Genomic DNA, 25,460 nt, shown 5'->3' with positions numbered 1-25,460 from the left:
AAAAGCTAAAAAATGATGTATAATATGTCCTATTTTGAAAAACTTAAAATTTTCATAAAGGGATTGTGACGTCATTTGGAAAAAGGGTCCAAACGGGGGTTTCCCATCATCCGATTCATGGGGATTTTTTTTCTGAGCCATCTGCATAATATGGGGAAGGTCTGAGAAAAGTATCAGCTTGATAAAAAAAATTTCCCACAAACACCACTTTTTAAGTTCCCACGACTGCACTATAAGTAAGCAAGAAGAAAGCCTCTATGGAGGCGTGGCACTGTTAGCTGAATGCATGAGCAAGGTAACACATGTCTGTAAATGACTGTCTGAATGCTTGAGGCGACTTTATTTCAATTGTTTTTTTTTTCGTTTTGCGTAATACAATGATTCAGGAAAAATATTCGGCTAAAAAGTTCACCGTATTGTGTTGAATTATTATCATCACTGTGACGTCAAGACGATATTCAACAGTCGGATACTGACCACCAAACCTGCAAAAATAATAACCAGAAAGCGATACAAAAAAATCAAAAATCATCTGTATAGGGATATTAATTGATAGAATAATAAGAATAATCGGTGAAGTATAGCAATAATAGCATAACGCGGCAATAATGACATCATAGTAGCCTAGTCGCAGCAGTATTGGAAACAGACCGTAGGACGCTCATGTGGCGATATGGCTCATCTTACACTGGCTTAGCAGGTGCTGAGATGTAGAAAGAGCAGCTTTTGAGCTGGATCTGCTGCATACTGAATATTCGTCGTGAGAAGAACTCCGGCCTTGATAAACTTTGATATCAGATGTTAATCCATAACATCACAACCAATCTTCTACTGGGGCACAAAGCTCGGAAATTTTACTATCTAGTTCATATCAAGGGGCCAAGTATGTGTATAACCGAAACACGTTAACCGATGTTGAAAAGACGTTATTCACAAAAGAACTTGCACGTCAAGGCACAAACTTACATGAATCTTTAGTTGTCTAGCGCAAAAAGTGTGAAAATTTCTCCACCTCGTATGTTACAGATATTCAGAATTTATCATTATATCCATCCAATGATCTAAATTTATGTTACAAGTTTTATGCAATTTACGTAGATACCATGAAGTGAAAATAAATTAGTTATAAACCTTCATATTAACCGACGTTTTGAAAAAGCAAGAAAAAGCTTATTCGCACTTGAAAGGAAAGTTTCAAAATGGAGAATGAGTGAAATGCCGAAAAAAAAGCATTTATAAACATTCGTAGAAATTTCATCTTCAGCTTTGGTCAAGTGGTAATTGAGAATGATTGCTAAAGATAAAGACGATTTGTGGATTAAAGATTTCAATTGATAAAAAAGTGGAAAAACTGGAACGTATAAAGAACAAGGTTCAGCTATCAAAATTCAAAATATTTTGCAATGTCTCAAGATATCTATTCAATGCAAAAATGCTGAACTTTGTGTTCTAGGCGCGACATAGAGGTACTATATGTTGGGCGGTCTGAATGAATGAACTCATATCAATGACAACGAAAAATCGACGATGTTCAAAATTACTCTTTAACTTACAAGCCAGTCCTTTTTTTGCATTGCTTCAACGCCTGTAGACGTTGAACTAATGCAAATATGGTGTGACTTGTTCGTTAAGATTTGTCAGCGAAAAAAAGCAATTTCGCTGTTTAGAAACAAAGCATATTCAGCAAAATCGAGTTGTTTCGATGAAAAAATATTTTCTAGAAGGCAGTAAAAGGTAGCACGTTCTCTAGGCTTGCCTCCTGACAACACTCGCGCAGTAGCATCGAGCCATCTATTGGCAACGGCGTGGTAGCAACACAAAATACACGTATTTTGACTCTTACGTTGCGACAAAACAAACAGCATCCCCTCTTTTTGCCACTGTGGGCCAAAGTTACAAACTCAGCGTCCTAAACTAGTCCCTTTTAGATTGATTCAATGTGTACAAACCTTGTGTCAATGTACATAAGACTAATTTTGTTTTGCTAAAAATCAACTTGAAATGAACTTGCTGTAGTAATGGCAAATAATTATGCATCAAACCACCGCCGCCGAATTCGACAAGCTGAAACGTTTTCTTAACGTTAATTAAAGGTAAGCCTTAGGGACAAAGCAATGGAAATAACCCGAAAAAGGTGTTTCAGCGAATTTCATCGGTGAAGGCGTTCTGGAATTATTAAATCGCAACAAACTCGCCCCACTTGATGAGCCTGGATCTCTTGCACAAAATGGCTGATTTGAAATAGAATCAAAACGTTCAATTACAATCATATGACGTTGAAATAAGATAACACTGGAAAACTTTGACAAGTGCCTGTGACAATACGGCATGGAATGGGAGGGGGGAGAACGGTCAATAATATAGATTTCTTAGTTGTGACGTAAAATGACTTGAAAGCAAATCAGTTTTAATGCGAGGAGTCAAAAAATTATACAAAGAAAAGTAAAAAAGTAATATGTTCAGTAATGATAGTGATAAGATTTTAACTTTGGAGTACAAAAATCTAAATCTCATGCAGAAGTTTGTACGTGAGAGAAAGCTTCGGAATAAACGTTTTCGAGGTTGTTGAGGCACAAACGGTCATCAAATCATTTCCTGATGTTGCTTGCAAGCAAATTCAACGTCTTTACAACGTAAGCGCAAATGTTACAAAAAACATTTCACACCAGAAATGCTCTTTTCCAAAGCCACTACTGGGGTCCAGTCAGCTCCAGCCAGTATATTTGTTCTTTTTTTACACTGATCGAACGTCGGCCGATATTGAACCAATGTAAAAAAGGAATCGTTTACTGGCTAGGTACAGTACATTGTATAAATGGCGTGACAATAAATCTTTGATAAAAATAATTTCAATTCGAAACTAACATGACCATTGACCAAGCTGGTTTCGGGATCGCACACCTCATTGAAGCAAGAACGTACTGCCTTGAAATGCGTTTTTCAAATCACCTTTTCTAAAATTCGACGTGATACAAAATGGCTTTTTGCAACGAAACACTAATCAATTAAGGTTTGGGTGAACCACACCAGTCGATAGTTCATCATTTGCGTCTATGCGCAGTTGAAACAGGTCATGACAGGGTATATAGAAACACTGCATTATCCAAATCGAAAGCAAGTGACTGCTGACAGTATGGCGCATGCTGTTATCGACTGATTGGCTGGCATGACAGCCAATCAAATGCGTCCAAGAGAAGCGACAGCGCCAGTGGTGTTCGTGGCGGACTTCTTTCTCGTAGAATATCCAAAAAGCACGTGACGTTTTGTTAACTAGAAAAACGGAAAAAAAGAAGTTATCGTAACTAATATTAGGTAATCCGTTAAAATAAATACGGTAAAAATCTATACAGAAAATATCCATATAAAAAAATTCAACCGGAAAATATCCCCTCTCTCGAAAAATAAGGGTATTTTCCAGTCGGGCTTTCGTACGGATTTTTCTGTATGGATTTTTATCTACATTCGCAATGTTACAGACTACGCAGCTAACCAGAGTTAATCGTTTGCTGTCATTCCCAGTTTGCACAAGTTTCCTTTTTTTCACATCGTTTCAACATTCATTACATCATTTTTCTCAACGTGAAAAGGTAAACTTGTGTCCAGCTAGCAAAATTGGCCTTTGTTTCCATCAACACAACGTCTATGAACGTTTAGTCAATATAAAAAGATCAGTTGTGCTGGTTGGGTCACAGCTGGATTTGTGTTTCTTTGACTACGTGGCAGTTGTGTCAAAACCATGTATGTGGAGTCGGGATAAAACACTCGACCCCGCATGGGCGTTTCATTTACCCAGCCAGCGAATCAGAGCTTTTTTTACTCAATGTTTTAGCCGTTGTTACAAAGCTACACAAACAGTTCGGTTTGAAGCAGTTGTTACGCATTTTCGAGCAGGTTTGCGACAAAGTAAATTACAAGCGCATCTAGGTTGGCCTATCTTACTCATCAGCCATCGTAGATCGCAACTGAAACAGCCCACACACAAACCAATAAGAACATTTGAGCAAAGATCGAAGACATCACAGAAACGTCACATTTCCAACGAAGAGCTGTTCTACAGATTATTAGAGGGATTACACTGGTGTAGTGGCCTTTTTTGCAAAGCTTATACATTAATATACAACTATTGCATTGAATTTTAGTTTACTGTAGTTATTAGGATGCTTCATATTTTCACCGTTTTTGGTTTTAAAAAAGCCTGAGGTTATAATGAGCTAAAGTTTTTTTGGGTGTTGAGTTTTAACCCAAAAACCGCACCACATCACATTCAAGGATGAAAAAATCCCCATCACTTAACAAACCTACACACTGAAATATACAACCAAGCAACCACACTTCATTTAACATAATCCATTAAAATTGAACATAAACTATAAGCTACAAACGTTTTCGGCCATACACACGTTAGCCCTTATCAAGTAACAAAAAATTACGCGAGGCAAAGACGCATCATATGACGTATATCAAGAAAAGACGTTGAGTAAATAAGAAGCGCCGGCGTCTTTGCCTCGCGTAATTTAAACGCCATGTGATGTGCCTTTCTCCTATGCTCTGCCGTTTCATTGTGTATTTCGTTTTTCAATTCAATGTTTAGATCAGTTATTCATTTTCATTGTAGATATGATAAGCAGTTGTTTTTTGTTACTTGATAAGGGCTAACGTGTGTATGGTCGAAAACGTTTGTAGCTTATAGTTTATGTTCAATTTTAATGGGTTATGTTAAATGCTGTGTGGTTGCTTGGTTGTATATGTCTGTAGTTGAAGAAAGTGACCTCTTTACCAAAATTGTACACACTGAGAGTAGTGTAAATAAGTATGATAAATAAACAAGGGCGACATGATGTCGATGACCTTTGCAGTCAACACAGAATCATGTCAAATCCACAAGTTAACTAAGCGGGGATGCAAAGAAAGTTATTTATTTCACGTAAGTTTATATTTCGTTAAGAAACATTACTTAGTGTTTGGCTGGCTTTTGTCTTTCTTTTTTTTCTTCCTCCGTGTTAGATGGAGTGGGACGACCACTGTCTGATCTTCGGAGCATGGCAGAGATATTTCGTCTTTCTCCTGTTGCGCGTGATAAAGATCCTCCGTTAAGAGGACTCAACGATGCTCGCATCTTCTTGTCCACTTTGTTCTTGGAAGAGCCTTTGCCTTTCGATCGTATACTGAAGATAGTAGAGCGGCCCTTCATTTCAAAATGCTTACAATCTGATGAGCTTCGACGACGAGACATTTGCATCTGGGAAGGTCCGGATGCAGGAGATTTGGAGATTTCATTGAGTTTATCAGTGGAAACGCTCCCTAAGCCTAAGTAGTTCATATGTTCCGTAATGTCCGCGCTTAACGAGCTCATCATGCTCCCGGAGGATGCGGATCCAATAGACATTGATTCCAGATCATCGGAGCTTCCAGTAAAACTATTCGAGGGACTGAGGAAGAAATTAAGATAATTAAAAGCCAAGTTCTCATACCTGTTCAGCACGTTCGTCTCATATCTCGACATGGAACCAACTTTAAAATAAGTTCAATTTAAAACCGGCAACACTGAATATTCGAGATGGGTTAGCAAACAAAAGGTGACCAGACTTGTGGAAAGGCAAACATTCTTGGCAAAGAAAACATCAACTTTGCAATAATTCACGTTTTTACAACGTTGAATCAATGCAAGAGTTCAACTGAAAGAAAAACAACCACTTCTTTTTACTCAAACAAAACCATGCAGTAATGAAGAACAAAAACAGGTGGTCAACCGTGCCAGTCTCCAGTTTCATCTTCATAGCCCAATGAAGACAAATCAACACAAACCATGTAGGTAGCCGCATCTTCCTCCAGTACTCTGCACTGTGGTAGTGCGGATAGCACGAGAAGCTTCCAAAAGGATGAAAATATGATGATAAGAACATAACATGCAATGATTGCTGACGAAGAGCGGGAAGTTCAAAACTGAGTCAATTCAGCCACAACCTTTGGACGGAGCAGATTGATTTAGTCTGATTGCTGGATTGCTTTGTACAAACTGCTCGTAGCATGCAAGTAGTCGCTGAACAAGTCAATCATCGCAAGAGATGCGAGTTACTTTTTATCTCAACAACTAAAGGTTATCTTTACAATATTTTCTGTCTGGCTCTTTAAAACTTTGTACTTTTTTCGTCTACTGACAAGTCAAACATCTTTCAAAGCTCCACAGATTTTTTGTTTCAAATGCTTTTCTCTGATTAAAATTGCTTTGAGGCATTGAGCTCAAATCAAGATCATTTCTGATTGCTCGGAACGTCGGTCGATGTAACACAAACCGGCAAATTCCGGTTAGCACCAGCGCAGTTTGACATGCGACAGTTGAAATGACGACTTTGTTGCTGACCGACCAACTATTATGATTGCAATTTCGCAAAATAATCACATTAAGAACGAGGAAAAAGAATGAACTGTCCACAAAACTTTTTCAGCATAAACTTCACGTACCGAGACGCCGTTCAATTTTTAAAAAAAAGTTGAACTTTTACACAACTCTAAAATCAGATTGCAAACTGTGAGAGATTAAAATTTTTTGATTGCAACAAAATTTTGATGATAGCCCAGCTAACCAAATCGGTCTTCTGTTTGCAATGATTCAACGTCTGCAGACGTCTAGTCAATACAAACAGGACATATTTTGGTAGCTGGGAAAGAGCTTTGAGCCGGTGATTTCCCAAACGCATGACAAATTCATTCAGTTAGTTTGTATCACGTCAAAAGAACATAAATAATGATAAAAAATTTGCGGTGATGGTGCAAAGTGCGCAAAATAACTGCAGCGTTTGGAAAAAAGGTTTCAAGGTGTTAGCCCAGTGTTCAAACCAGTTAGTGAACTGAAGAACAAGAAAGGTCGGTTAACTTGAAACTTAAAGTGAGCGGTGGTGAAAAAGAATGCCGAAAACAAAAGCACGCAAATGTGATGATTTTGGAAAAAAGTAGCAAAACGCCTTTTTATGAAACGATATAAAATGCAGAACGTTGACGGCCGCAGTTTATGAGTTAACCTCAACGTTAATGCAACAGTTACGATTAATGAAAAAATTAGAATTGATCCGGCTTGTACCTCTTGTCATTGCCGAGCTTATGTACACGATCTGCAGGTCCCTTGCTGCTCGACTTCCTTGCGGTTTGATTGAAGCGTGGCCCACTGGACCGCGGAGAGTGTCTGGAAAACACGGTCATCGCGGAATAACCATCTATGACTTACATGTGGTCGAAATGAGGTTTCATTTTATGACTTAGTAAAAAGAGAGTAAAGGTCCGATATTCAGTTACAAAGGTTTGGGAATGAGAAAATAGGGTTCTCATCATACTAGACCTTTGGCACTAACGAGAATAGGGTGGCCCGTTCCTTTCTTTCAACTACTCGCATCCAATTTATTGCAAACTGGGTAGAGGTGAGAGGTTTTATCAACAACCCGCTTGAGCCGGGTATCGAACCAGGTTTGCATTGTTGGAAAGCCAACGCCTTATCCTCTGCTCCATTCCAAAAAGAGAATAACGGTACGGATATTTTTGGTAATTGTGTCGATGAAGTATGGGCACACTGTCAATCGAAATAATGACCATAAGCTGTTTGAGACAGTGTTGTTACAACACGATGGCTTATTGCTTTCGATATAGAAATTCATACCAATGCCACTGTGATCACTGCACATTACATGGGTGTTATCTGTATTAATGTTATTATGAAGAAGTTAGTCGTATCTCTTTGAGGAAACGTTAAAATGTAGCAAGTATTCATCAATCGCAAAGCCTACCTTCCTCCAAAAGAATCACCGCTTCCTAGAGGTTGTGGAGGTCTCTTTGGTATCTTTTTGGTAAGCTGATTGACCCACTTCTTCTGATCTCCAGATGAGGAGGCCATGAGGAGCATCTCCTTGGCGGTGTTTGCATCAACGTTTACTGCGATGAGAGAACAAAAAGTTATATATTTATATGATTTTGTTGTAACAGTGTTTAGTAGATCAAACTTATAGCAAGTGATCACCTTTGCAAGGGGCAATGATGTTTGTGTCCAGATGGTCTTTGTGATACTTCGCCCGGCAACCTGGAAAAGGACATTACAAGCATTACCATGGCACATAAATTTCCTCAAAAAGACATGACGTGAAACACAGCGCAGTGATGTAGACCCAGGCAGCAAAATCTGTCAATTTTTACATCGATTCAATGACTGCGGACGTTGAATCAATGTAAAAATTGACCGGTTTTGCTGTCACGGGAGGTGACAATACTTACGTTGGCACTCAATGGCTGGAGGTGGTTTTATCATGTGCCACAAGGACTTTGGGCAGGCCTCGCAATTGGTGGGCAGGTGATACATGATTGGTATGAAGGCATGGCCTTTATGACTCATCAGGTCCGTTTGCTTGTTGTGATCCTGGGAGGAGGGGATAGGGGGTTGGTCCATATCCCTTCTGTTCTCTCCTTCGTTCGCGTAAAGCAACTGCAAGAAAGATATTTCACTGCTAATTAACATTGAAAAAAACTACTCGCTTTGTAGCTTCACAAAATTTGGGTAATAAGAGGGTTTTCCCAAAAAGGGTTATTTTATCATCCATTACTAGAAACTTAGTTGCTGTCATGTCATGCAGCACAACTTGCGTGAATGTCTATCGACAGTCAATTGTGACAACCATTGGAAGTGAGGGATTTGGCTTGTTGAGATTCAGTTGTACTTGTAACATGAGCAAATACAAAATACAGAATGCAAGAACATGCATCCAACGGAGAACCCCAAACCTGAAAAATTGTAGGAATTTCTTGAGGCTTTGCTCTGATAGCTTCCGCTTGGGTAACAGAACGCACATGGAAAAGTTTCCTGCAATAGAACCGCGTGGTCAAGTGGTTGTCAGATGTACGGATGCTTCAGATATTGTCATACAGGTTCTTCTAATAAAAACCTCAACATTTTTTTACTATTTTGACTGAAAAAAAGAAAGAAAACTCACTCAAGATCAATGACCATGGACGGAATCGAACCCTCTTTGTCGGATTCAGAATCGTAGAAGAGGATCTTCTTTTTGCTAACGACAACATATTGCTTCTTCCAATAGCCGTGCCTCTTAATGTTTGCTTTATTGGGGATAGACAGCCAACCTTTCAGTGTAAGTTCTCCCCCTGGAGAGAAAAATACGACTTTTTAAATTGATTAGCCGTAAGTGAGAGGAAGTTGGTGCCATCGCCACGGAGCAAAATATTTCTTTCATTGTAAATATTATGCTTTACCATATACAACTGCTACTGAAAAGCTGTATGAATCACGTTGAAACGTGTAATTTGCTACAAGGCTGTACGTTTTTGACAGTGTTTTTCATGAAAATCTTATCTACTCTGTGTGAAAAGAACTTGTGAAGTTGATCTGAACACTTACCTACATTTTGAAAGAAATGAAACGATCCAGACAGAAAACCAACCGTGTTTTTACATTGATTCAACGTGTGGAGATTCAATATAAAAAATAAACGGTTGATGTGCTGTATGGGGCCGTATTTTGATATCCAGTGACAGTTGCCACGTTTATGCATTGTAATTACTAATTGCAGAGCAGTTTTGTTGCAAAAATAGTACAGTACAAGGTAACATTACGACGCATGAAGACCTCACCGTGTGTGCTGTCTTCTCCCTCGCTGTACAAACTCACTGCGTCCATGGAAGGTTGCGCGGACTGGAGCTGACCTCTCAGAGTCTCGATGTCAAAATCCCTACTGTCCACCTTCATCTGGAGGTCTGTGCATCTGTTGCTCTCCTCTGCTAGTGCCTACGAAAAAGCAACGTCGTCTACGTTGTGCTCTGGAGGGATGAAGAATGAATTTTTGTGAACATCTTCGGGGCCGGTGAGATTGCACAAGTGGAATGATTTTTAATCATTATTTCGTACTCTGGTTTTATCGAAGCGTTGCCAGCAAAAGTGTTACTCCTGGTAGCACAAAGTGCCACTTTACTACACGCACCCAGGCAGCAAATCCGTGATTATTACATTGATTCAACATCTGCAGATATTGAATCGATGTAAATAACGACTGATTGTGATGTCTGGGCAGTTGTGCAATGTGCATGACACGTCACTCACAGCATGCAAAGAATCGATGTCCTGCTGGAATCGAAAAGTCACATTGCCCAGCTTCTCCTTCTCTTGCTGTATCTCCTGTTGCAGTCGTCTGCATTCCTTCTCTTTCTTCCGCATGGCGTCGGCGGATACCTTGATAAACGACCAATGATAAGTTGCCACATATGCTATTTTGGCCTCTACTCGTATACACCACGGTTTATTCGCCACTGCATACTTACAGTTGAGTATGACTTAACTTTGGTGAATGATTCGGTTTGAATAAGTTACAAAGCTAATCCCACGTTTGACTTATGTTAGCTTGAGTTTAGAAGCATTGGTGCCTTCGGGCACTGCTTAAGTCAGCAGATAAAGACCAAAAGTTGAAAACCCTGGGTAGCTGTGCACTAAAAACTGATTACAATCCAATTTAGAAGTGGTTCCATAATATCCTTCAAGGGGCAGAAGCTGATCTTACTGCCTTCTCCGAGCATACCATTGCATACAGTGGATAACTATGGGCAAACCATATAGATACAACAAAGCAAACCTTACATCAGAGTTTAAACAATTAGCAGTACAGCTAAATGGCGCTTTAGAGAGAAATTACAAACAACAATGAGAAGTTACCTTGTTTTTACGGTTATTGGTGTTTGCATCCTTTCTGAATACGACTTCGGCCAACTTATTGACCGCTTGCAATTTTAACACTTTTTCGTACTGTACTTGCTTTTCATATCTCTTCTTCGTTTCAGCAATCTCATCTTTGACTTTCTTCGACTCTTCCAAGGCTACAATGACAGTGATTACAACTACAAAAGTCCATACGTATTATATATTACAGATTATAATCGATTTAAAAAAGTGTTCCGTCAGATGACTGTTAGCCTATCTAACATGAAACCTTAGGTAGCGCATAACTTGTACGTGTTAGTTTTTTCTGTAATTGTTTCAGCTCTGCCCACTGCGTTGAGCGCTGTGTTTGCAATTGCTACAATTTATCTCTGGAATTACATTATACTTATATATATCATTTCTTCTCTATAATTTGACATCAAGTTTGAGCCTGATGATCATCTAACATGAAACTTTAGGTGGCGTAGAGCAGGGCTTCCCAAACTTTTTTTCTCGCGACCCCTTTTAATCTTCTAAAATGTTTCACGCCCCCTTACGATTAAAATGACGAGCACACAGTGCGAAATATACATTTGCGATATTTATTGAAAAGCTCAAACCTAACGAAAACCAAAAAACAATTTATTGGTGTTCAGTTTGTTTATATTTATTTCTGACCATCATAACGAAACCTATCGGTAGCCTATACTGGAAACAAAAACAAAAAAAGCAACACATTTATTCGGTGTGATGGGTGTGATCAGTGGCGGCTCGTGGCATGGGGCTGCAGCCCCACCTGAAAGAGAAGAGGGAACATATGTTTTCCTCTTTGTTTGTCCAACCCGGCTACTTTTTTCACTTAAAGAATTGCGAATCGAAAACTAAAATATTAAAAGTTTTGTTTGGCAACACCGCTATTGAGCAAACTGCTCTGCAAACGGAGATTCTGGATTTCAAGCGCTCTGATTGGCTAAAAATTATCCTTAAAGCTCCACCTCTTTTGGTATTTTACAGCAATTTTTGAATTTGTTGGGGCTGCATGGAAAACAGCCCCGAAAAACTTTACAAACTTTTCAAAGTTTTTATTTCGGAGTGTAGCGATGAGCCATGAATGTAAAAGTGTTAGCTGTAGAGTTACGGTATTCAACAGGTTAGCCTATAGGAAGTGCTAGTCCAGCCTAGGGCATCTCAAAATCACTGGAACCGTGTACACGCAACGGCTAGGCTAGTCAAGACTAAGCTCAATACTAGTAAAATTTGTCTCCAAAGCAATACTGTTTTTTTTTTTTTAAATACAGCTTAGGAATACATCAACTTTTCAACCAAGTTTGAATGTATTTTTTCAAAATTTGGGGTAAAAACATGCTCAGAACGCACCAAATTCAATGGGATTTTTCAAATTTTTCTGAGGGGAGACCACCAGCGAAATCGTTCGCCTTTGGCGTGCACAGCGACGAGCTTCGCCCCCGGACTATTTATTGCAGCCCCACTGCTCACAAACACCACCAGCCGCCACTGGGTGTGACTGCTTTCTGCCACAAAGCAAGTCCAGCCGTGGCTCAGTGTTTGTTAATGCAGGTCTCAAGGCGGTTTCAATTTTAATGTTGTTTAGGCTGGAATGGTAGGCGAAGCGAGCACATTTCAGATACGAAACTCATTTGAAATTTTTGTTTCCGGATGTTCAATTTTTTGATGAACGCATCAATTTTAGATTTCAATGCAAAATATTGATGTTTTCTCCTAGGAGGGAAAAATTAAATTCGTTCAGTTTTTCAAGCAAATCTGACATTTGGCATAACTCCAAAAGCTACATAGATGTCATTGCGAAAACGGTGGACCAAGACTGAATTTTTTCTGTTGGAAAAATCACGATTTCGGTTTTCAACGTTGATTGGCTAGCCATTTTAAAGCTTTGATTTTTGAAAGCCACCTCACCTCACGATGCAGTAAAAGAGTTTTTTACTCCGATTCCATTTCACCTCATGAAGTTTCAAAAATAGGGGCAGCCTATTGAGTGCGCGACTCTTAATAAAGTTAATAACTATCACAGCATCTCGCAAAAGTGGTAATATGCAGTATCTTGTGCAAATTGGTATACTTTTTGCGACCCCTGAAGTTCGTTACGCGATCCCTTGGGGGGGTCGCGACCCCCAGTTTGGGAAGCCCTGGCGTAGAGCTTTTTCTTGTTAGTTTTTGCTGTAAATAGTTATGTATTATAGATACCATATAGCATTAATTGGTGCACAGTATATCAGTCGCCATTTTTCTTCATACAAAGCAACTACTGCAAACGAAAAGGTGGTTGATTTGAAGAAGCTACTGACAGAAACAAACCTATAAGAGTCCTCTGGAGATTCTCCTCAGCAGCCGCACGGTCCTTTTCTGATCGTTCAACTCGAGATTCCAGAGACTGGATTTTCTCTTCCAACTGAAAGAATGCAGAACGTTAGAAGTTGCTTTAAATTTATATGAAAGAAGGAATTATGAAACAAGGTCTAAACATGATATTAACTGATTCTTCATAATTGTTGTCTATCTTCTGACTGTAAAACAATTTGTTGTGTGTTTAATGTTCATGGACACATTTAGTTGGATAAATTCCCGAATTAATACAAAGAATTTAAATCAGAAGTTTATGTTACTACAAACTTACTAGATAAACATTAAAAAAGTTTGAGTTTCTAATTAATGCAAAAAAACATCCACATTATAACTGAATACGTGAATTCAAGAAAGACTCAATTCCCACAAAGGTGTTTTAGAGGTAAATGTGTTTTAATTATTTTGGCCATTTACTTTTGTGGAAGAATTTCTATAATGATCGTATGCTTAGATAATTTCACTCAGTGAAGATTTTGTAAAAAAAACTATGGAAAAGTCGAGGCTCAATTGCTAGAATTTGGCTTTTCTTAAAATCAACATTAAAGCTTAAAAAGTAAATTTTGAAAAAAATGGAGTTGGGCCCTGTTTTGAATTCACGTATTCAACTGTTATTCCACACAAGTTAAGTAAAACCAAAGTCTGTGTGTGTTATTGTGCAGACATTAAGCTGATGATGTGAGCAATGATGTTGTGTTACAGAGCAGCGATAGACACATGATTAGAACAATGCATGCAGCAGCTACATGAAACATGGCAACCATCCCAGCGAACAAAGTGACCGTTTTATGGTAACGTTTGCCGGCTGGGTTACAATGCTTGCGGATAACATGCAATTGGTAAGCGCAACCCAGACAGCAAATCCGTCACTTTTACAAAAATGACGAATTTCACTGTCTGGGAACAAACAGACTAGCAGCCAATAAAAAGAGCACACGCATCGCCACGAAATGTGCAAATTGTAAACAGAGTTGGAATTCCCATTGTGGTATGTCGTTTTCTAAAACAGTGCTACAGCAAAGGAAAGGATATTGTGCGGAGTCGGTTGGCAACCCAGTCAGCAATATCTGGCCTTTTTACATTGATTCAACGTCTTTGAATTCTGAATCAATGCAAAAAAGGGTGTTTCTGCCCCTTCATTTCCCTTTTTGGTTGGCCAGTGCAGCACTGTTTTAAAAACCCTTTTGAGAGGTTTTTAAATTTCGACAAGAGCCAAAAAGTTGGTTATGCGGCCAGTCCTGTTAAACAACAGGCATTATACAACGAGAATTCTGCTTTATAATTAATATGTTAATTGCAAATGACACACACAACTACAGTAAGTATAAAATGAAAATAAAACAAAAACATGTTATTGTTGTAAACAAATCGCAAAATCTATGTCGAAGAGAGTCTAGAATTCACGCTTCTGGACACAAATTGCCTTTTTCAAGGCAATCGAGAAAAGCTCTTACAAATTCAACGTGGTCGTTTACCAAGCAGGTAGTTAAAAGCAAGTTTATGTTATAAGACTTAATTGGAGTTTCTCCACTTGAAATAAAATCTTAGTTGTCAGTTATAAGGTTGGAATTGTATTGACAAAACATACACAATTTCTCAAGTTTTTGTTGGGATACACTGTAGTGTATAGTTTGATTTGGTGTTTCTATTCTGAATTAAGATCACTTTTTTGTTACAATACAAGATTTTTTTTCTACATAGATTTTTATTACGGTGGCGATGCAGCAGCAATACGCTCCCATATGATAGCCATGACCTGTTGTAGAAATGGGGATGACCGACCATGGTCTACTAGAAAGTAGGCCATAGACCGGCAGATATCGCGACTAAGTGATCCCAAAGGCCAATAATTCTGGAAAAACATCCAAACAGCTTACAGTTTCGCGTCAAAATGGTAAAGCCAACACTTCGGGGGCTATAGTTCTGTCAAGCTTTATGGATCAGATTAGAAACAAGCAATTTTTTACAACATCTTACAATGTCATCATAAAAGAATCCAAAAACACAATGGCGCACCTCTACGAACACATAAACTGTTGAAAATTAATCATGATTAAAATGATAGCTGCTGTAGCACTATGTTTAGTGTTTAGCCAATATATTTCGCAGGCATTTTTCTGTACGGTAAAGTTAATAATAGCCGAAGTTGAAATCACACAAAGATACAATAAAATATCAAACTCGTTTGAAAGCATGTTAAAATGCAATGCCATACAAAAATTGCAAGCTTAAAATTAGGGATAAAGGTTTCAAGCGTAATTATTTCATGCCTTTGCAAAACATGCTGCCAAGATAAAAAGTTTCAGAAAAACGATATCAAGCAAAAACGATATAAAAAGATCAAAGTCACATCTCCTGTTTGTGCCCGCCTGCCACTTTCGAATACAGAAGCAAATCCATTACTTTACAGCAGGTATGAAGCTATGAAGCAAGTATGAAACAAATTAGCCACCAGTCAAATTTAAAACTCGCAAAAAAGCTTATAAAAAAGAGATAAACACTGCTTTTTATTACTTTACCAACACCATGGTGAAATTTAAAAGTTTACGTTACTCTCTCCTGGGCAAGTAAGATGTGACTTTAAGCAACACACAAGGACATCAGTAGCCGTGTTATTAATGACAGCAAGTAGCAGCTAGAACAGCAGATGAGGTCCGGTGGTAACGCAGCAAACTGTCGCCTGCCAGCTACAACTCACAGCTGCAATTTCGTCATTTTTCTCAGCGATGTTCTGTCGGTTGAGTCCTTCGAGCTCGACTTTGGCAAGTTGGAGATGGACTATCTCGCTCTCATAATGTGATCGCCATTGCTCTAATATTGAGTTGGTGTCTTGGACCATTTGGAGTTGCGTGACTACAGTATCTCTGTGTGATAAACCACGCGCATGACAAGCCGTATACATATACAATGAAGCAAATGTCAATCAGGGCTGAGAATTTGCTGACTCAGGATATTGTACGCTGATGAAAAACTGATGTTGAAAAATTCTTGTTACTTAGCTTTCATATTCACAGTCTTTGTAACAACGAAAGAAAATTACAGCATTTGTTAGCAACTAACGGCCATATAAGGCGACGACATACAATTTCCGACGATGCAATCAACGCTCAATTCCATCCGGCAATCAAATCTCAGTAGTAAAATTTTTCCATTGATTTTTCCAATCAAGACCGAACCTTTGATTTTGAACTTAGCAAACCAACTGAATCGGCATGCAATGAACGGCTAACAAAAAAAAATAATAATAAAAACAACATAAAAATGCACAAAATAACCAAACGACTTCACAATACGCACAAGCAAAAATCGGCGCAAATCATTGAAATATGGTCGAAGTGGTATTTGATAATGTTGTCGTGAATTGGGTGTAGAATGTTGGTGGTGGAGTATGTTGTTGTGTTTGAGCCTACTTCACTCACGGATAAAATCTTCTTTTTCAGATCTTCCTGTTGGCTGACATTCGACTCACGAAGCTCACGCATTTCCAACTCAAGCTGCAATCGGTGTTTCTCCGCGTCGGCCAGTTCCGCTTCAAGATTCCTCCGCGTGGCCTGCTCCTGGTCAGCCTTACCAATAGCAGCAGACAGCTCGGCGGTCAAAGTTGTAACCCTGTCAGGATGGGGTTGTGTGTTTTTGTAGCACGTGTGCGTATGTGGGTTTGTGTCTTTTGAAACACACTCGTTACAAGAGACAAAGACACGTTGCTCGGCACTCAGTGGGTCACGTGACACTCTGAGACCGTGGATTTTTCATGCTACAAACACCGGAAAAGAAACCAAAACTTTCAAAAATTTATAACCTCAACCACAAAGAAACTCGCAAAACCGAAACCGAACTTTATCTCAAATAACTGAAACATTAGAGAGCTTTGAGACATACAACAAGAGAAAATAACACACATGGCCGTAAGAAAAAGGCTAAAAGTAAAAAGGCTCATTTTCTAAGGTCAGTGTAGTGATTTTTCATTAACTCAGCATTCTGATAAAAGAAGCATCCAACAAATGAAACAGCGAAAAGGGTCCTTTGTTAAATCATTCCCACAAGAAAAGTATCAAAATAAACTGGCCGGAATAGCAACTCAATTAAAGTTAAGGAGAGGTTTTAAATGCGGCAAAAAGCCAACGCAGCCAAATACCTCTGCACAGTTTCTATGTACAGAACAACGTAGTAAAAAGTTTCATAATTATTCAAAGACAAGTTTTTTCAACTTCTTGGTGGTGCATTGAATACTCTATTTTTAAAACACCGACATGGCTTTAGCAAATCGTACTTCACAACATTCAAAACTTTAATTTAAGCCTGTACGGATATACAAGTCTAACAGCTGCTAGACAGCAGGAAAAAAATCTAAGAACGAGATTACGAAACTAAGTTGCTTCTTTTTAAGTGAGGGTATTGCAACATACGAATGACTGAAGCTTCAAACCTCTCATCTCTAAGCACGGCCATATCGCTCTTCTCCTCTTCACTCTTCTTTTCCAGCTCTTCCTTCTCCTCCTTGAGCTCTTTCACTTGCGTCTTGTAGAGAGTCTGAAAAGATGTAATTGCATGCTTAAGTTTACGATTATTAACGTCTTTTCAACGTATGCATAATTTCTTCACGTAAGTTTGCTTCGTTCACAGATTGCCACAAGTATTTGAATGAAAGCCAATTGAATACCACATTTTACGTATTTTCTTCAAACTCTCAGGTGTTACGCCAGATACCTACGCACAGTGCGTCAACTTATGCGGTACAAACAGAATCCAAGTAAAACACACGCACATCGATCAACACAAAACTGCACAAATATGAACTGGGTTATACATTTTATACTTCTGCTAAAAAGCGGGAAATTTTCACCAGTTTCAATTCAAACCATAGACTGACACGCGCAACATACCGAGAAATATTGCTCGGCTTCAAGTTGGTCTTGCAGCTCTCGCATTTGTCCGTCCACGTTCTGTCTTTCCTTGTTCGTCCTCTGCAGCTTCTTCTCTAAACCCTGTTTGTCTTCGCGCAGTTGGGACGCGTCCTGCAACCGAAAAGATCAATTCAAGGTGTTGATATGAGGAAGAGGTCGCTAATCATATCAGCGTTGTCACAACTTAACTTAACGTTGTTTCAATGTAATCGCTGGCAAATAATCGGCGATTCAATTAAAGCTAAAACAACATAATCTGGAGCATGAAACAACCTTTCAATCCACGATTATCCACCAAAAATTCAAAATGATATCTTATCTTACATCAGGGTCATTCCATGCTTAATGGAACACCATGGTTCACCCACCCTCTCAGAATTTGGTAAAATTAGGTTCATTTGAAAGAGCTTCAAAATTAAGGCCAAACAAAAAAAAATTGAGCGAAATTGGTCAAGCGGTTCAAAAGTTGCAGACATTTTAGTTTTTTGGTTATTTCGAATTTTTTGGTCACGCTTGAGTGATTTTCTTCTTGTATAGTCTCCTCCTCAAGATAAAATGATAATTTTTTTTTTTCAATTCCTAGTTTTCTTGGGTGCTGATTCTAAAAATCACACCTTCATGCTTCTAAAATCATGCTTTCACAGTGAAAATTGAATTTTTGGTGTTTATTTTCCGAACCCACTCATGCGTTGCGCACCTAACCAATCACTATACCAAAGTTACCAAGTATTTTTTGAAGACTTCTATTTTCAGGAAAACATAGTGCCATTGGCGTTAGCTTTCAAAGAAACCCGTTATTAAGCAGCAAAGTTGGGCTTTTTATTTTAAGTTTGTCACATAACAATCCGCTATTGCCTACATAATTATTTATTCTTCTTCCACTGGTAAGTAGTTCCTTTAAGATTATGCTGGAGAAATATTGCTGTACCCACTTGGCAATTGCCAGTTTCAATTTTATACTTGAGCACACCAGCAACACCAATGTAGTTTCCCCTTCCCCTATCGAAAAAGCACATTCGTCCTCATGCATGACTACATTGAGTGTCAGCATTCTCTGGAGTGTCAGCAGCTTTTTATGTACATTATGTCAAAACCAACTGACATCTTTTACATAATTACAAATAATAACTGCAAACAACTCATATAGGCTAGGCCCTGGGTAACGTTTGTCTGGGTAATGCATTTTGTATTGTTTGTCTTTGCAGAGCATTGTGCATTCGATTGTGATTATATGATACTATTGCGATAATAATATATTTATGATTACTGTTTGCCTGGTCAAGCTGAATTCTGATGAGAATGTCTTGTGATCTACCACCATGTACATTTGCTAGACTGCTAAAATTAGAAGATTGTCATAAATCTACAAAAGTCAAAGGAAAGCATGCACTTCTACTACTTTCTAATATGGATAAAGATATGAGGCAAACTTATATATGGCGTGCTGGTTTAAATGAACAGATATTGGGAGAAGATGCAACGATTTGTCTTAACCATGAGAACAAATTTGGAACAAAATATGCCAACACTAAAAGAAATTGTTTAAACGTTTATGATAATCACAACAAAAAACCTGTTAAAGGAGTTCGCAATATTTCTTTTGAAATGGCTCAATATTTGAGAACAAGCAATATCAGAAGGGATGCTGTACCTGGACAAAAGATGTGTCCCAAATGTTTTTGTATTGCAAACAAAGAATTGAAACAACAAAAGAAAGGAAATACTTCAAATGACAACGAAGATTCTTTATCAGATGACTCCATGATCTCCTCTTATGACAGTCATGAAGAAACACTTGAAGTGGAATGTTCACGAAAGCGAACAAATGAAATTTTGTCGATTGTTGGAAAATCACCTGTAAAACTTCATTCACTTACCAAAAAACAACGGCTTTCTTATGGTAAAGAAAAGATGACAAGTGCTGTAGAAAACTTAAACAAAGAAATGTGTTTAACCCTTGATCTTCCAAACCAAGAATCTCTGTTTGAATCACCTAAAACAGCTAAACAAAAGCAAAATGACAAGACTCTGGAAGAGAAGGCCAATGACTTAAATGCATTGATGTTGCAATTGAAAGAAAAACTAGATTCAAGCAGATCAAGCCGAGAAGAAAAAATTAAAATTTTGAGTTTGAAGCCAGAATCTTGGACAATTGCTCAAACAGCAGATTATTTTGGTGTGTCAAAATATATGGTTTCGAAAGCCATGAAGCAAAAAGAAGCCAAAGGCATTCTTCCATCAGCTGATAAAATAGGAGCCAAATACTATCTGTCAGAGGAGTTGAAGGACCACATTCGACAATTCTATCTTGGTGATGAGAATTCTTTTGAACTAATTCGAATAATGCCAGGCCAAAAAGATTATGTCAGCTTGGCAAGAAACGTACATGCACAAAAGAGACTGCTTTTGTGCAATATCGATGAGCTCTATTCTTTGTATTGTCAGTCCTACCCAGACAAAAAAGTTGGAAAGTCCACATTTTACAGTCTGCGCCCAAAGCAGTGTATTACTGTATCAGCATATGGGACACACAGTGTATGTTTATGCACAACACACCAGAATGCAAAGCTAATGGTCGAAGGTCTTCTACATTCATTTGGGGGTAAACTGGAACAAAAAACGTACAAAGATTTTATCAGGATCATAGTATGCAGTGACACTAACAAAGACTGTATGCTTGACTGCTGTTCATTGTGCCCTGGAGCCGAAACACTGGAACAGTGCTTGCAAGAATGGTTTAGGAAAGAAGACATCATAGAGGAAATAACATATCAACAATGGACTTCAACAAACAAATGCGAAATTGTAAAAATTACCAAGCCAGTCAATGATTTTATTCACATGTTTTCTGCATCAATGTTCAAATTAAAAAAACATGCCTATGTTGCAAAATGCCAGGCAACTTTCTTGAAAAACCTAAAATGCAATCTAAGTACTAATGAAGCAGTTGTTCTGCTGGACTTTGCAGAGAACTACAGTTATGTCATACAAGATGAAGTTCAAAGTTTTCATTGGAACAATTCCCAGTGTTCACTACACCCAGCCGTTATCTATTTTCTTGATGACAATGAAACATTGTGTAGTAGTAGTTTTTGTGTTCTATCAGAAGACTTGCTACATGATGTAGCTTTTGTATATGAGGTGCAGCGGATCATCACAAAGTGGATAACACAACATTTAGGACATGTCGACACTATAACATACTTTTCAGATGGTTGTGCACAGCAATACAAGAACTACAAAAATTTTATTAATCTCTTGTGTCATAGTGAAGACTTTGGTATTGCTGCAAAATGGGTGTTTTTTGCCACCAGTCATGGCAAATCACCATGCGATGGTATAGGGGGGACCGTAAAACGACTAGTAAAGCGTGCAAGCCTGCAAAAACGTTCATCAATTCTAAATGTTCTTGATTTCATGCAATTCTGTAAAAATAACATTGATGGCATAACGTTTGAACACCTGTTGACCGATACACTCAAAGATGCACGAGAAATGTTGGAAACGAGGTTTCAAGGTGGAAATACCATTCCTGGTACACGGTCGTATCACCTTTTTGAACCTCTCTCCAGGGGTGTGATTGGTTATAAATATGTTGCTTGTGATGCTGATTATGCGGGAAGAACAAATTTCTTTTCACTACCAAAGTATCAAGCTGTTCAGCCGATGGAATTTGTTGCCTGCAAATATAATGGGCAATGGTGGATTGGAATCGTTTTAAGTACCAATGACGAACTCAAAGATGCTGAGGTTAAATTTATGAAGCCTGCTGGTCCATCATCATCATTTTCGTGGCCGATTTATGAGGATGTTTGTAACATTCCTTACTCTGATGTAATTTGCAAAGTACCCTGTCCGAAAATGCATGGACGTGGTCGAACCTATACACTTTCTCTTGGAGTGATTTCGGATGTGAATATGAAGTTTTTGCAATAAGCGTCTAGTAGGTAGTCGTTTACAGTTACTCAACTTATTCTTGCTTTATTTTCTGACTTGTTGTTAGTTGTAATACTTCTAGTAGGAGTCATGATATTTTTGTGAGTAGAAGAACATCTGTCTTTTTGTTAATGTCTTTTTGCATTTTTAATTGTTGATGAAACATTTGTTAGTTTCTTCCAAAATGTTTTTTGCAGAAAAATATCTGAAGAACAAGAGCAAAAATACTTAACCCAACATTGCTGTTTTATAACGGGTTTATTATGAAGCTAACGCCAATGGCACTATGTTGTCTTGAAAATAAAAGTCTTCAAAGACAACTTGGTGACTTTGGTATAGTGATTGGTTAGGTGCGCAACGCATGAGTGGCTTCGGAAAATAAACACCAAAAGTTCAATTTTCACTGTGAAAGCATGATTTTAGAAGTATGAAAATGTGATTTTTAAACTCAGCACCCAAGAAAACATGGAATTGAAAAAAAAAATTATCATTTTATCTTGAGGGGGAGGCTATACAAGAAGAAAATCACTCAAGCGTGACCAAAAAATTCGAAACAATCAAAAAACTAAAATGTCTGCAATTTTTGAACCGCTTGACCAATTTCGCTCAATTTTTTTTTGTTTGGCCTTAATTTTGAAGCTCTTTCAAATGAACCTAATTTTACCAAATTCTGAGAGGGTGGGTGAACTTTTCTAACTTTTTTGCTCCATTAAGCATGGAATGACCCATCAACTATAATTATTAAAATACTATTCCAAGCGTGTGATTAACTTTTTTTCTATTGCAATCACTGACTTGTGGCATATATTTTTATATACTGTGTGTTATTCAATCCGAGGATGCAAACTGTGAAGATGCGTGAAACGTCAGTTACTTTCTATAGCAGGTAACTACAATGCTAGAAAGCAAAACAATCCTGAATGCCATTCAAAGTTTGCAGAATTGCAGCATTCTGATAAGAGAAAAACATCTTTTAATTTTGTTGGAACAATATCGATTTGGGTCTAGATCTAGACTACACTGTGGTGGTGGAAAATTCAATGTTGACTGGGACGGTGCAAGGCAAACGAACAAAAGGACGACAAAAAATGAAATATTTTGACAATTTCAAGCAAATTACAGGAATAAAAAGCATGCCGGAAGCACTAATAAAAACAAAAGACAGTACAAAATGAAGGCAGTTCATAAGGGAGATCACAGCTGATCAAACATGACCAAACTGTTGAAGAAGAAGAAGAACTGTGGTGGCACACAATGTGTTTAAAATGCAAGGTGTGTAGTTGAAAAGACAGTGAATGTTTGGTAATATAACAATACTAAATTTAACAGGTATGTTATCTTTTGGACAGGGAACTGCGTTACCTTGGTTGCTTGGGCCTCTGTGGTTTTGAGTGCATTGATTTCCGTTCTAAGGTTGTTCAGCTCCGATTGAAGAAGCTGCTTGTTTTGTAGTTCGTCGTTTTTCGCTTTGGTCAAAGCTTTGATCTGTGAATGAAAGTTGAAATTGAAGATCTGGTTGAATAATGCAGCCCAGTGAATTACCTAACTCTCTGACCCATACATTAAAATCCGTTGTTTTTACATGATTCTGCAGACGTTGAATCAATGCAAAAATGACGGGTTTTGCTATCATGGAAGAAGATCACTCTCTAACGTGGTTATAAAACATTACTTTGGCAGTTTCATACATTACATCGATGTCCTACCTCTTTATTTGAACTTTCTTTGACCGATTCCATCTGCTTCTGGTTAGTTTTCGCCTCCCTCAGGTCATACTCGAGCAAAGTTATTTTCTTCTGCAATGCCGTGGTATCCTGCTCCAGCTTGCTGCGTGTCTGTTTTTCCATCGACAACTGGCGCTCGAGATCTAAACAATGACGCAATGGGCGTGACAACATATACGCCGCTACAAAATGGTTTCTTTGAGGGGACGGCGAAATAACAGGGACTTTTTGAAAAAGAATGGTTTAATTTAAGATAAAGGTACTAACAGTGACCACATACTTGCACTGAAAAGTAGACGCAAAAGCTGTGTCATTCAACCATAGATAATGATGCCTGCGTTTGTTGGACAATCTTTAGCATGACGAAGCATTTAGTTTATCCACAATGAAAGAAAGTATGTTTGAACTCAATAAAATGTTATTGCCGTGAATCATCCTGCCAAAGCGTTTATGGAAACGCAGTTACACGAATAATACATTATGTTTACGAGCTATGTAAATGTAAAGTTTGCACAACAGCTAAGCGGAAAGCCACACTTTAGTATAAATGACATAGCTACCCCAAATAGCAACACGCAAAACAAAAACAGAGCTGCCGAGCTATAAAAGATTAAAATAAGAGAATACTTTTCATTTCCTCAGTCTTGGCCCCTTGGATTGATTTATATCTTCTGGTACCAGCGTCGAGCAGAGCGGCTGTTGCTTTATGTTCAGATATTTCCTTGTCCAAGGTTTGTTGCAACGTTTTCATTTCAAACTGCATGCTTGCCTTTAACTGAAAGATGATATTGTAGGTGCTTAAACTGCTTTCGAATGGTCAAAATCACCGCACTTTTCGTTTCAAAAAATACAATTAGAACTTTGTGTGTGATGATAAAGGAAAAGCACGTAGCCGCAATACTTATGTACAATATACATTAATGTCACATTATGGGAAAAAGTATTATTTAAAAGCACTACAGTTGTAAGATGGCGATTTCATTTATCAAATCAAAACAGCAATCGAAATTAAACCTTTCACAGAAAAGACGTTTTGTGTAAAGTATAGCCATAAACATCTAATTTTAAAGGTGGGGCCACGGCTTAAACACTGTTAACTATTATATATGTGGTCGGGATACAAAAGGCTATGGTATTATAACACACCCTCTCTAGAACGGAAAGTTTTTCCTCGGCACTTTTCTTTTCCGCTTCTCTATTGCTCAGTTGGTCCTTTAACCTCTCTGTCTCTCGCTGCAAGCTCTTCACGTGATCTGAGAAAAAAATGGAAACGTGACGCAGCGAAAATAACATGACGCAGCGAGAATTCCGTTTACTTCCAGAGAGAGGACATTGTAGATACGACTTTTATAATATGTTCAAAGTTATACGTTTCTGCACCCGGAAAGTCATTTTTATAAGTTTTATATCAACAATTATTTTGTTGGAAAATATGGTTAATATGGTTTTAAAGACAAATGCAAGAAATCCAATCCAAACCTTGGAGGTCAGTGACCCTATTTTCTCCTTGCGTCTTCTCTTGCTGAAGAAGAGTGTCTATTCGCAACTTCGCCCGATCTGAGGTTTTCACTTTCTCTTGCGTGGAGGACAATTGCTCGCGGAGATCGTTATTTGTGTTTTCAAGGTCGGAAACACTCTGTAACATTGTGGTGATTAGGTTTATGTGATTCAAAAATAAGATGCTTGTGCTTCATCGATTATAAAAAAGCTTTTATCTGAGGCCGTCGATGCCTGGTTCAGGCAAGGCAATTGAAGAAGAAGAATTCAAAAACTTCATGAGATTGTAGAATTTTTTCTTCTCAATCAATTGAACGCAAAGCAAAACTTGTTACTTCA

The 25,460-nt window shown here is 38.2% G+C and overlaps 1 protein-coding gene across 1 annotated transcript in view; it reads right to left on the bottom strand.

Moving 5' to 3' along the window:
- Positions 1–321: 321 nt before the first annotated feature.
- Positions 322–25,460, bottom strand: part of LOC145786007 (rho-associated protein kinase 2-like) — a 36,202-nt gene continuing 11,063 nt past the window's right edge. The window contains exons 16-34 of the mRNA XM_082597698.1: positions 25,104–25,260; positions 24,771–24,877; positions 24,252–24,399; positions 23,607–23,767; positions 23,263–23,385; positions 17,944–18,075; positions 17,487–17,590; positions 16,480–16,669; positions 13,016–13,109; positions 10,697–10,857; positions 10,091–10,219; positions 9,625–9,778; positions 8,970–9,138; positions 8,761–8,839; positions 8,257–8,464; positions 8,006–8,065; positions 7,776–7,920; positions 7,079–7,180; positions 322–3,270 (exon numbers count right to left, since the gene is read on the bottom strand). Of these exons, the coding sequence (XP_082453824.1) occupies positions 3,267–3,270; positions 7,079–7,180; positions 7,776–7,920; positions 8,006–8,065; positions 8,257–8,464; positions 8,761–8,839; positions 8,970–9,138; positions 9,625–9,778; positions 10,091–10,219; positions 10,697–10,857; positions 13,016–13,109; positions 16,480–16,669; positions 17,487–17,590; positions 17,944–18,075; positions 23,263–23,385; positions 23,607–23,767; positions 24,252–24,399; positions 24,771–24,877; positions 25,104–25,260 (2,427 nt within the window). The 3' untranslated portion in view covers positions 322–3,266. The remainder of the gene's footprint in view (positions 3,271–7,078; positions 7,181–7,775; positions 7,921–8,005; positions 8,066–8,256; positions 8,465–8,760; positions 8,840–8,969; positions 9,139–9,624; positions 9,779–10,090; positions 10,220–10,696; positions 10,858–13,015; positions 13,110–16,479; positions 16,670–17,486; positions 17,591–17,943; positions 18,076–23,262; positions 23,386–23,606; positions 23,768–24,251; positions 24,400–24,770; positions 24,878–25,103; positions 25,261–25,460) is intronic.

Source organism: Aplidium turbinatum, chromosome 16 (genome assembly GCF_918807975.1).
Source record: "Aplidium turbinatum chromosome 16, kaAplTurb1.1, whole genome shotgun sequence".
NCBI classification, from domain to species: Eukaryota; Metazoa; Chordata; class Ascidiacea; order Aplousobranchia; family Polyclinidae; genus Aplidium; species Aplidium turbinatum.
Note: the sequence above shows the minus strand (reverse complement) of the source record. Positions and strands in the feature narration are given on the sequence as shown.